This window comes from Ascaphus truei, chromosome 16, assembly GCF_040206685.1.
Source record: "Ascaphus truei isolate aAscTru1 chromosome 16, aAscTru1.hap1, whole genome shotgun sequence".
Taxonomy (NCBI): Eukaryota; Metazoa; Chordata; class Amphibia; order Anura; family Ascaphidae; genus Ascaphus; species Ascaphus truei.
In genome coordinates, this window is record NC_134498.1 from 33,665,299 (window position 1) to 33,677,352 (window position 12,054).

General features: G+C 52.4%; 1 protein-coding gene across 3 annotated transcripts in view; it reads right to left on the reverse strand.

Moving 5' to 3' along the window:
- ARHGAP36 (Rho GTPase activating protein 36) overlaps nt 1-12,054 on the reverse strand; it is a 51,356-nt gene extending 39,302 nt beyond the window's left edge. Inside the window, exons 1-3 of one of the 3 annotated variants that reach the window (XM_075573089.1) lie at nt 11,192-12,054; nt 10,353-10,438; nt 8,205-8,335 (exon numbers count right to left, since the gene is read on the reverse strand). In XM_075573089.1, coding sequence (XP_075429204.1) covers nt 8,205-8,334 — 130 coding nt within the window. In that variant the 5' untranslated portion in view covers nt 8,335; nt 10,353-10,438; nt 11,192-12,054. Of the gene's footprint in view, nt 1-8,204; nt 8,711-10,352; nt 10,439-11,191 lie in introns of those variants that run through there. The other 2 variants (XM_075573091.1, XM_075573090.1) reach the window with 2 other exon arrangements.

Genomic DNA, 12,054 nt, shown 5'->3' on the forward strand with positions numbered 1-12,054 from the left:
CGTCATGCCAATAAAGCTGATTTGATTTTATTTAATAGCACGCAGAGTGCTATAATAACACGCAGAGGGGTATAATAACACACAGAGCGATACAATAACACGCAGAGCGATACAATAACATGCAGAGCGATACAATAACACGCAGAGCGATACAATAACACGCAGAGTGATATAATAACACGCAGAGACATAATAACACGCAGAGCGATACAATAACACGCAGAGCGATACAATAACATGCAGAGAGACATAATAACACGCAGAGCGATACAATAACATGCAGAGAGACATAATAACACGCAGAGCGATACAATAACACGCAGAGAGACATAATAACATGCATGGTCTCTACACTGCTAAGGTACAAGAGCTCTACCCCCTTGTAATTTTGCTTGACCTCGGTGCTGCTTGTAACACTGTTCACCACTCCTCCTACTCTATTTGTATCTGTTCCTTGTACTCCTCTTATCTTTCTAACTGCTCCTTCAGTGGCTACATTGCTAGCTCTTCCTCTTCTCCCGTCCTGCTTAACCTGTCCGCCGGGAGTGCCCCCAGGGCTCTGTCCGTCGGACGTGCCTCCCGGGGCTCTATCTGTTGGGTGTGCCCCGGGGCTCTACCTGTTGGGCGTGCCTCGGGGCTCTACCTGTTGGGCGTGCCCCGGGGCTCTACCTGTTGGGCGTGCCTCGGGGATCTACCTGTTGGGCGTGCCTCGGGGCTCTACCTGTTGGGCGTGCCTCGGGGCTCTGCCTGTTGGACGTGCCTCGGGGCTCTGCCTGTTGGACGTGCCTCGGGGCTCTGCCTGTTGGGCGTGCCTCGGGGCTCTAACTGTTGGGCGTGCCTCGGGGCTCTACCTGTTGGGCGTGCCTCGGGGCTCTACCTGTTGGACGTGCCTCGGGGCTCTACCTGTTGGGCGTGCCTCGGGGCTCTACCTGTTGGGCGTGCCACGGGTCTCTACCTGTAGGGCGTGCCCCTAGGCTCCATCTGTTGGGCGTGCCCCGGGGCTCCACCTGTTGGGCGTGCCCCTGGGCTCCATCTGTTGGGCGTGCCTCGGGGCTCTATCTGTTGGGCGTGCCCCGGGGCTCTACCTGTTGGGCGTGCCCCGGGGCCCTACCTGTTGGGCGTGCCCCGGGGCCCTACCTGTTGGGCGTGCCCCGGGGCTCTACCTGTTGGGCGTGCCCCGGGGCTCTACCTGTTGGGCGTGCCCCGGGGCTCTACCTGTTGGGCGTGCCTCGGGGCTCTACCTGTTGGGCGTGCCTCGGGGCTCTACCTGTTGGGCGTGCCTCGGGGCTCTACCTGTTGGGCGTGCCTCGAGGCTCTACCTGTTGGGCGTGCCTCGGGGTTCTATCTGTTGGGCGTGCCTCGGGGCTCTATCTGTTGGGCGTGCCTCGGGGCTCTATATGTTGGGCGTGTCTCAGGGCTCTATCTGTTGGGCGTGCCTCGGGGCTCTACCTGCCTCGCGTGCCTCGAGGCTCTATCTGTTGCGCGTGCCTCGGGGCTCTATCTGTTGGGCGTGCCTCGGGGCTCTACCTGTTGGGCGTGCACCTGGGCTCTATCTGTTGGGCGTGCCTCAGGCGTGCAACAGAGCTCTATCTGTTGGGCGTGCCTCAGCTCTATCTGTTGGGCGTGCAACAGAGCTCTATCTGTTGGGCGTGCCTCGGGGCTCTATCTGTTGGGCGTGCCTTGGGGCTCTACCTGTTGGGCGTGCCTCGGGGCTCTATCTGTTGGGCGTGCCTCGGGGCTCTACCTGTTGGGCGTGCCTCGGGGCTCTATCTGTTGGGCGTGCCTCGGGGCTCTATCTGTTGGGCGTGCCTCGGGGCTCTACCTGTTGGGCGTGCCTCGGGGCTCTACCTGTTGGGCGTGCCTCGGGGCTCTATCTGTTGGGCGTGCCCCTGGGCTCTATCTGTTGGGCGTGCCTCGGGGCTCTATCTGTTAGGCGTGCCTCGGGGCTCTATCTGTTAGGCGTGCCTCGGGGCTCTATCTGTTGGGCATTGTCCCAGGACCACTTTCTTCCTCTCTATTTACACTCTCACTTGGCAATAGCCACTTTTGGCTTCAAATATCTCCTCTATTCTGACGACGGCAAAACTGTATCTTTCTACCCCGAGCTTACGTCTGACATCCAGTCACAAGTCACTGATGGTCTCCATCTCAGGCTGGATGATCCTCCATCGCCCGAAACTTAACATGTCTAAAACTGGGTGTTTGTACATCACTATTTAGATAGAGCAGCATCCATGTATGTAGCGTTTCACAGCAGTTATACACAAGACAAAATAATGGGAATAAGCTCTTCAAACATTAGGGAGTCCCTGCCCCTGAAAAGCTTATGGTCCAAGTGGTTTGTAGGGATAACTTACAGATACAGTAGGATGGTGTTGTGATAAGTGTGTCTGCAAGGGGTGAATACTTTGGAGATACTGAAATGCTTTGTTAAAGAGGTGAGTTTTGAGACGGGCCTTGAAGGTGGAGAGAGAGGGTGCGTCTCGGAAACTGAGGGAAAGGGTGTGTGGGGCAGAAAGAAAGCGAGAAAGGTTTTAGGTAGGAGAGGACTTTAGATACAAAAGGGGTAGGCAGAAGACATCCTTCAGCAGAAGAGTCGGGCAGGTGTATAATGAGATATTAGGGCTGCGATGTAAGGAGGGGCAGAATAGGGTATAGTGAGAGATTAGGTATGAGATGTAAGGACGGGCAGAATAGGGTATAGTGAGAGATTAGGTATGAGGTGTAAGGACGGGCAGAATAGGGTATAGTGAGAGATTAGCGCTGAGGTGTAAGGACGGGCAGAATAGGGTATAGTGAGAGATTAGCGCTGAGATGTAAGGACGGGCAGAATAGGGTATAGTGAGAGATTAGCGCTGAGATGTAAGGACGGGCAGAATAGGGTATAGTGAGAGATTAGCGCTGAGATGTAAGGACGGGCAGAATAGGGTATAGTGAGAGATTAGCGCTGAGATGTAAGGACGGGCAGAATAGGGTATAGTGAGAGATTAGCGCTGAGATGTAAGGACGGGCAGAATAGGGTATAGTGAGAGATTAGCGCTGAGGTGTAAGGACGGGCAGAATAGGGTATAGTGAGAGATTAGCGCTGAGATGTAAGGACGGGCAGAATAGGGTATAGTGAGAGATTAGCGCTGAGATGTAAGGACGGGCAGAATAGGGTATAGTGAGAGATTAGCGCTGAGGTGTAAGGACGGGCAGAATAGGGTATAGTGAGAGATTAGCGCTGAGATGTAAGGAGGGGCAGAATAGGGTATAGTGAGAGATTAGCGCTGAGATGTAAGGACGGGCAGAATAGGGTATAGTGAGAGATTAGCGCTGAGATGTAAGGACAGGCAGAATAGGGTATAGTGAGAGATTAGCGCTGAGATGTAAGGACAGGCAGAATAGGGTATAGTGAGAGATTAGCGCTGAGATGTAAGGACGGGCAGAATAGGGTATAGTGAGAGATTAGCGCTGAGATGTAAGGACGGGCAGAATAGGGTATAGTGAGAGATTAGCGCTGAGATGTAAGGACGGGCAGAATAGGGTATAGTGAGAGATTAGCGCTGAGGTGTAAGGACGGGCAGAATAGGGTATAGTGAGAGATTAGCGCTGAGATGTAAGGACGGGCAGAATAGGGTATAGTGAGAGATTAGCGCTGAGGTGTAAGGACGGGCAGAATAGGGTATAGTGAGAGATTAGCGCTGAGGTGTAAGGACGGGCAGAATAGGGTATAGTGAGAGATTAGCGCTGAGGTGTAAGGACGGGCAGAATAGGGTATAGTGAGAGATTAGCGCTGAGATGTAAGGACGGGCAGAATAGGGTATAGTGAGAGATTAGCGCTGAGATGTAAGGACGGGCAGAATAGGGTATAGTGAGAGATTAGCGCTGAGATGTAAGGACGGGCAGAATAGGGTATAGTGAGAGATTAGCGCTGAGCTGTAAGGACGGGCAGAATAGGGTATAGTGAGAGATTAGCGCTGAGATGTACGGACAGGCAGAATAGGGTATAGTGAGAGATTAGCGCTGAGATGTAAGGACGGGCAGAATAGGGTATAGTGAGAGATTAGCGCTGAGATGTAAGGACGGGCAGAATAGGGTATAGTGAGAGATTAGCGCTGAGATGTAAGGACGGGCAGAATAGGGTATAGTGAGAGATTAGCGCTGAGATGTAAGGACGGGCAGAATAGGGTATAGTGAGAGATTAGCGCTGAGATGTAAGGACGGGCAGAATAGGGTATAGTGAGAGATTAGCACTGAGATGTAAGGATGGGCAGAATAGGGTATAGTGAGAGATTAGCGCTGAGATGTAAGGACGGGCAGAATAGGGTATAGTGAGAGATTAGCGCTGAGATGTAAGGACGGGCAGAATAGGGTATAGTGAGAGATTAGCGCTGAGATGTAAGGACGGGCAGAATAGGGTATAGTGAGAGATTAGGTATGAGATGTAAGGACGGGCAGAATAGGGTATAGTGAGAGATTAGGTATGAGATGCAAGGACGGGCAGAATAGGGTATAGTGAGAGATTAGCGCTGAGATGTAAGGACGGGCAGAATAGGGTATAGTGAGAGATTAGCGCTGAGATGTAAGGACGGGCAGAATAGGGTATAGTGAGAGATTAGCGCTGAGATGTAAGGACGGGCAGAATAGGGTATAGTGAGAGATTAGCGCTGAGATGTAAGGACGGGCAGAATAGGGTATAGTGAGAGATTAGCGCTGAGATGTAAGGACGGGCAGAATAGGGTATAGTGAGAGATTAGCGCTGAGATGTAAGGACGGGCAGAATAGGGTATAGTGAGAGATTAGCGCTGAGATGTAAGGACGGGCAGAATAGGGTATAGTGAGAGATTAGCGCTGAGATGTAAGGACGGGCAGAATAGGGTATAGTGAGAGATTAGCGCTGAGGTGTAAGGACGGGCAGAATAGGGTATAGTGAGAGATTAGCACTGAGATGTAAGGACGGGCAGAATAGGGTATAGTGAGAGATTAGCGCTGAGGTGTAAGGACGGGCAGAATAGGGTATAGTGAGAGATTAGCGCTGAGATGTAAGGACGGGCAGAATAGGGTATAGTGAGAGATTAGCGCTGAGATGTAAGGACGGGCAGAATAGGGTATAGTGAGAGATTAGCGCTGAGATGTAAGGACGGGCAGAATAGGGTATAGTGAGAGATTAGCGCTGAGATGTAAGGACGGGCAGAATAGGGTATAGTGAGAGATTAGCGCTGAGATGTAAGGACGGGCAGAATAGGGTATAGTGAGAGATTAGCGCTGAGATGTAAGGACAGGCAGAATAGGGTATAGTGAGAGATTAGCGCTGAGATGTAAGGACAGGCAGAATAGGGTATAGTGAGAGATTAGCGCTGAGATGTAAGGACAGGCAGAATAGGGTATAGTGAGAGATTAGCGCTGAGATGTAAGGACAGGCAGAATAGGGTATAGTGAGAGATTAGCGCTGAGATGTAAGGACAGGCAGAATAGGGTATAGTGAGAGATTAGCGCTGAGATGTAAGGACGGGCAGAATAGGGTATAGTGAGAGATTAGCGCTGAGATGTAAGGACAGGCAGAATAGGGTATAGTGAGAGATTAGCGCTGAGATGTAAGGACGGGCAGAATAGGGTATAGTGAGAGATTAGCGCTGAGATGTAAGGACGGGCAGAATAGGGTATAGTGAGAGATTAGCGCTGAGATGTAAGGACAGGCAGAATAGGGTATAGTGAGAGATTAGCGCTGAGATGTAAGGACGGGCAGAATAGGGTATAGTGAGAGATTAGCGCTGAGATGTAAGGACGGGCAGAATAGGGTATAGTGAGAGATTAGCGCTGAGATGTACGGACGGGCAGAATAGGGTATAGTGAGAGATTAGCGCTGAGATGTAAGGACGGGCAGAATAGGGTATAGTGAGAGATTAGCGCTGAGATGTAAGGACAGGCAGAATAGGGTATAGTGAGAGATTAGCGCTGAGATGTAAGGACAGGCAGAATAGGGTATAGTGAGAGATTAGCGCTGAGATGTAAGGACAGGCAGAATAGGGTATAGTGAGAGATTAGCGCTGAGATGTAAGGACGGCCAGAATAGGGTATAGTGAGAGATTAGCGCTGAGATGTAAGGACGGACAGAATAGGGTATAGTGAGAGATTAGCGCTGAGATGTAAGGACGGGCAGAATAGGGTATAGTGAGAGATTAGCGCTGAGATGTAAGGACGGGCAGAATAGGGTATAGTGAGAGATTAGCGCTGAGATGTAAGGACGGGCAGAATAGGGTATAGTGAGAGATTAGCGCTGAGATGTAAGGACAGGCAGAATAGGGTATAGTGAGAGATTAGCGCTGAGATGTAAGGACGGGCAGAATAGGGTATAGTGAGAGATTAGCGCTGAGGTGTAAGGACGGGCAGAATAGGGTATAGTGAGAGATTAGCGCTGAGATGTAAGGACGGGCAGAATAGGGTATAGTGAGAGATTAGCGCTGAGATGTAAGGACGGGCAGAATAGGGTATAGTGAGAGATTAGCGCTGAGATGTAAGGACGGGCAGAATAGGGTATAGTGAGAGATTAGCGCTGAGATGTAAGGACGGGCAGAATAGGGTATAGTGAGAGATTAGCGCTGAGATGTAAGGACAGGCAGAATAGGGTATAGTGAGAGATTAGCGCTGAGATGTAAGGACGGGCAGAATAGGGTATAGTGAGAGATTAGCGCTGAGGTGTAAGGACGGGCAGAATAGGGTATAGTGAGAGATTAGCGCTGAGCTGTAAGGACGGGCAGAATAGGGTATAGTGAGAGATTAGCGCTGAGATGTAAGGACGGGCAGAATAGGGTATAGTGAGAGATTAGCGCTGAGATGTAAGGAGGGGCAGAATAGGGTATAGTGAGAGATTAGCGCTGAGATGTAAGGACGGGCAGAATAGGGTATAGTGAGAGATTAGCGCTGAGATGTAAGGAGGGGCAGAATAGGGTATAGTGAGAGATTAGCGCTGAGATGTAAGGACGGGCAGAATAGGGTATAGTGAGAGATTAGCGCTGAGATGTAAGGACGGGCAGAATAGGGTATAGTGAGAGATTAGCGCTGAGATGTAAGGACGGGCAGAATAGGGTATAGTGAGAGATTAGCGCTGAGATGTAAGGACGGGCAGAATAGGGTATAGTGAGAGATTAGCGCTGAGATGTAAGGACGGGCAGAATAGGGTATAGTGAGAGATTAGCGCTGAGATGTAAGGACGGGCAGAATAGGGTATAGTGAGAGATTAGCGCTGAGATGTAAGGACGGGCAGAATAGGGTATAGTGAGAGATTAGCGCTGAGATGTAAGGATGGGCAGAGGGCTGAATGGCATTAAAGAGAGGAGGAGAATTTCGGCAGGAGAGGGATTTCAGCAGGAGAGGGATTTCGGCAGGAGAGGGATTTCAGCAGGAGAGGGATTTCAGCAGGAGAGGGATTTCGGCAGGAGAGGGATTTCAGCAGGAGAGGGATTTCGGCAGGAGAGGGATTTCAGCAGGAGAGGGATTTCGGCAGGAGAGGGATTTCAGCAGGAGAGGGATTTCAGCAGGAGAGGGATTTCAGCAGGAGAGGGATTTCAGCAGGAGAGGCGCCAAGACAGATTTAGGAGAGAGTAAAGTGATTCTAGCAGCAGCGTTTAGGATAGGTTTTAGGGGAGACAGGCGAGAGACAGGAAGGCTCTCAAAATAAACACTACAAAGAAGTACCACAGAAAAAGCCTCCCAAATTGCGACGCACTACAGTATATATGTTTAATGAAATGATATAAAACTTAACATTAACTTAGAAACCCTCTAAAATAAGACCGCTTATGTGTAAACAAAATAAATTCTAATAAAACAGCACTAAGTGTTGACTCTATATACCTGAGAGGCTGGAAGGCCCTACATTGTTCTGCCCCTCTCAGCTCTGATCTCTGCTATATACCCCTTCTTTTTCCTTATGCTCTGCTCAAAGCTGTCTCCTCTCTGCTCCAATGGTCTCTACAGAATGCTCACCTCATCGGCGAAGCATATGGTTAGTTTGAGCCTGAGGCTTCTCCTCGTACTGGTCCCCTCAAATATATTCTACACTGCACTTTCTCCTATTGTATTCTGCAACTCTCCCATTATTCCAGTTATAATTGTAAATTCTGCAGGGGAGAGGCTCCCTAATTCCTTTTGTTAAACTTCCTGGTGTGATGTCACAGTACAGTCTGCTCACCTGGTGTGATGTCACAGCACAGTCTGCTCACCTGGTGTGATGTCACAGCACAGTCCACGCTCCTGCAGTCTGTGGAGAGCTATCTCCTGAAGACAGAATCTCTCCAACTCAGACAAAGTCTGCAGTGGAACCGTAGGGAGCTGGAAAACAGGGCCAAGCATTCTGGGGAGAGAACGTGTGAGGGAGAGAACGTGTGAGGGAGAGAACGAGAGAGAGAACAAGAGAGAGAACAAGAGAGAGAACAAGAGAGAACGTGTGCGAGAGAGAACGTGTGCGAGAGAGAGAACGTGTGCGAGAGAGTGAACGTGTGCGAGAGAGAGAACGTGTGCGAGAGAGAGAACGTGTGCGAGAGAGAGAACGTGTGCGAGAGAGAGAACGTGTGCGAGAGAGAGAACGTGTGCGAGAGAGAGAACGTGTGCGAGAGAGAGAGAACGTGCGAGAGATAGAGAACGTGCGAGAGACAGAACAAATGTGTGAGAGAGAGAAAGAGGGTGGGGAGAGAGGATGTGAAAAGAGGACGGAAAAAGAGAGGAGGGAGAGAGAGAGCGGAGAGAGAAAAAGGAGACAGAGGGGGGGGGAGAACGTGTGAGAAAGTGTGATAGGATAAGAGAAAGAGGAAGTGTGAGAAAAGGAGAGACAGTGGGAGGGAGAACGGGAGAGAGAGTGGGAAAGAAAAAGGGTGAGAAAAACAATAGTACTGTAGGTGAAGGAGAGACACACAGTGAATGAGTCACTGTACAGATCTACTAAATGTATTATTTACACTAAGCTCAGAGCACCATTACCCAGAAAGAGAGAGAGGGAGAGGGAGAGGGGGGGGGGGAAGGAGAGGGGGGGAAGAGGGAGAGGGAGAGGGGGAGAGGGAGAGGGGGAGAGGGAGAAGGGGAGAGGGAGAGGGGGAGAGGGGGAGAGGGAGAGGGGGAGAGAGGGGGGGGAAGAGGGAGAGAGGGGGAGAGGGAGAGGGGGGGAGAGAGAGAGAGGGGAAGAGAGAGAGAGAGTATAGAGAGGAGGAATAATGGGGGCGCGAGAGGAAGAACGGGGGGGCGGGAGGAAGAACGGGGGGGGCAGGAGGAAGAACGGGGGGGCGGGAGGAAGAACGGGGGGGGCGGGAGGAAGAACGGGGGGCGGGAGGAAGAACGGGGGGGCGGGAGGAAGAACGGGGGGGCGGGAGGAAGAACGGGGGGGGCGGGAGGAAGAACGGGGGGGGCGGGAGGAAGAACGGGGGGGCGGGAGGAAGAACGGGGGGGCGGGAGGAAGAACGGGGGGGCGGGAGGAAGAACGGGGGGGCGGGAGGAAGAACGGGGGGGCGGGAGGAAGAACGGGGGGCGGGAGGAAGAACGGGGGGCGGGAGGAAGAACAGGGGCGGGAGGAAGAACGGGGGGGGAGGAAGAACGGGGGGGAGAGGAAGAACAGGGGGGAGAGGAAGAACGGGGGGCGAGAGGAAGAACGGGGGGCGGGAGGAAGAACGGGGGCGGGAGGAAGAACGGGGGCGGGAGGAAGAACGGGGGCGGGAGGAAGAACGGGGGCGGGAGGAAGAACGGGGGCGGGAGGAAGACCGGGGGCGGGAGGAAGAACGGGGGCGGGAGGAAGAACGGGGGGAGAGGAAGAACGGGGGAGAGGAAGAACGGGGGAGAGGAGGAAGAACGGGGGCGGGAGGAAGAACGGGGGCGGGAGGAAGAACGGGGGCGGGAGGAAGAACGGGGGCGGGAGGAAGAACGGGGGCGGGAGGAAGAACGGGGGCGGGAGGAAGAACGGGGGGAGAGGAAGAACGGGGGAGAGGAAGAACGGGGGGAAAGGAAGAACGGGGGCGAGAGGAAGAACGGGGGGCGAGAGGAAGAACGGGGGGCGAGAGGAAGAACGGGGGGCGAGAGGAAGAATGGGGGGAAAGGAAGAATGGGGGGAAAGGAAGAATGGGGGGGAAAGGAAGAATGGGGGGAAAGGAAGAATGGGGGGGAAAGGAAGAATGGGGGGAGAGGAAGAATAGTAGAGAATGGGGGGGGAGTGGGAGAGCAGGAGGGGGTAGAGAATGGGGGGGGGAGTGGGGGAGCAGAAGGGGGTAGAGAATGGGGGGGGGAGTGGGGAGCAGGAGGGGGTAGAGAATGTTGGGGGGGAAGAGATAAATATTCACACACCGCTAATCACACACTCACAACACATTCCCTCATCCCTTGTCACATACCTCTGCTCTGCGTTCTCTGCGCTCTGCGCTCTGCAGTTTGCAGTCTCTGCTCCCCGCTTCTCGCTGGGTTCAGGCAGTAGCCAGATCTAGGAGAGAGAGGAAAAGAGGGAGAGAAAGAGAGCGGGAAGAGGGAAAGAGAGGGGGAAAGAGAGGGGGGGAGAGGGAAAGAGAGGGGGGGAGAGGGAAAGAGAGGGGGGGAGAGGGAAAGAGAGGGGGGGAGAGGGAAAGAGTGGGGGAGAGGGAAAGAGAGGGGGGGGAGAGGGAAAGAGAGGGGGGGAGAGGGAAAGAGAGGGGGGGAGAGGGAAAGAGAAGGGGGAGAGGGAAAGAGAGGGGGGAGAGGGAAAGAGAGGGGGGAAGAGGGAAAGACGAGGGGGAAGAGGGAAAGAGAGGGGGGGAGAGGGAAAGAGAGGGGGGAAGAGGGAAAGAGAGGGGGGAAGAGAGAGGGAAGAGGGGAAGAGAGGGGGGAAGAGAGAGGGAAGAGGGGAAGAGAGAAAGAGGGAGAGAAAGAGGGAGAGAGAGATGGAGTTTGAACACACAGATGCAATGCTCTCGTACGCACACAGTACTCTGACACAATACTCACACATAGTATTCTGACAATACTCACCACACACAATACTCACTTGCACACAGAGTAGACTGACACAATACTCACACACACAATATTCACACACCGTACTCTGACACAATACTCACACACACAATATTCACACACCGTACTCTGACACAATACTCACACACACAATATTCACACACCGTACTCTGACACAATACTCTCATACACAATACTCACACATACATACACACAATACTCACACATACACACACACAGTACTCACACCCCCGTCTCTCGCAGGCAGTGAGCGTCTGTAATACAATGCAATTCAGACACAGAAATATTCAGAGCAGACACTTCCTGCAGGGGGAGGGGCTGAGAGACCTGTGTATAACACACAGAGAGACCGCTACCCGTGTATAACACACAGAGAGACCGCTACCCGTGTATAACACACAGAGAGACCGCTACCCGTGTATAACACACAGAGAGACCGCTACCCGTGTATAACACACAGAGACCGCTACCCGTGTATAACACACAGAGAGACCGCTACCCGTGTATAACACACAGAGAGACCACTACCCGTGTATAACACACAGAGACCACTACCCGTGTATAACACACAGAGAGACCGCTACCCGTGTATAACACAGAGAGACAGCTACCCGTGTATAACACAGAGAGACAGCTACCCGTGTATAACACACAGAGACGCTACCCGTGTATAACACACAGAGACCGCTACCTGTGTATAACACAGAGACCGCTACCTGTGTATAACACAGAGACCGCTACCCGTGTATAACACACAGAGATCGCTACTCGTGCATAACATCCAGATACCGCTACCTATGTATAACACACAGAGAGACCGCTACCTGTGTATAACACAGAGACCGCTACACGTGTATAACACAGAGACCGCTACCCGTGTATAACACAGAGACCGCTACCCGTGTATAACACAGAGACCGCTACCCGTGTATAACACAGAGACCGCTACCCGTGTATAACACAGAGACCGCTACCCGTGTATAACACAGAGACCGCTACCCGTGTATAACACAGAGACCGCTACCCGTGTATAACACAGAGACTGCTACCCGTGTATAACACAGAGACTGCTACACGTGTATAACACAC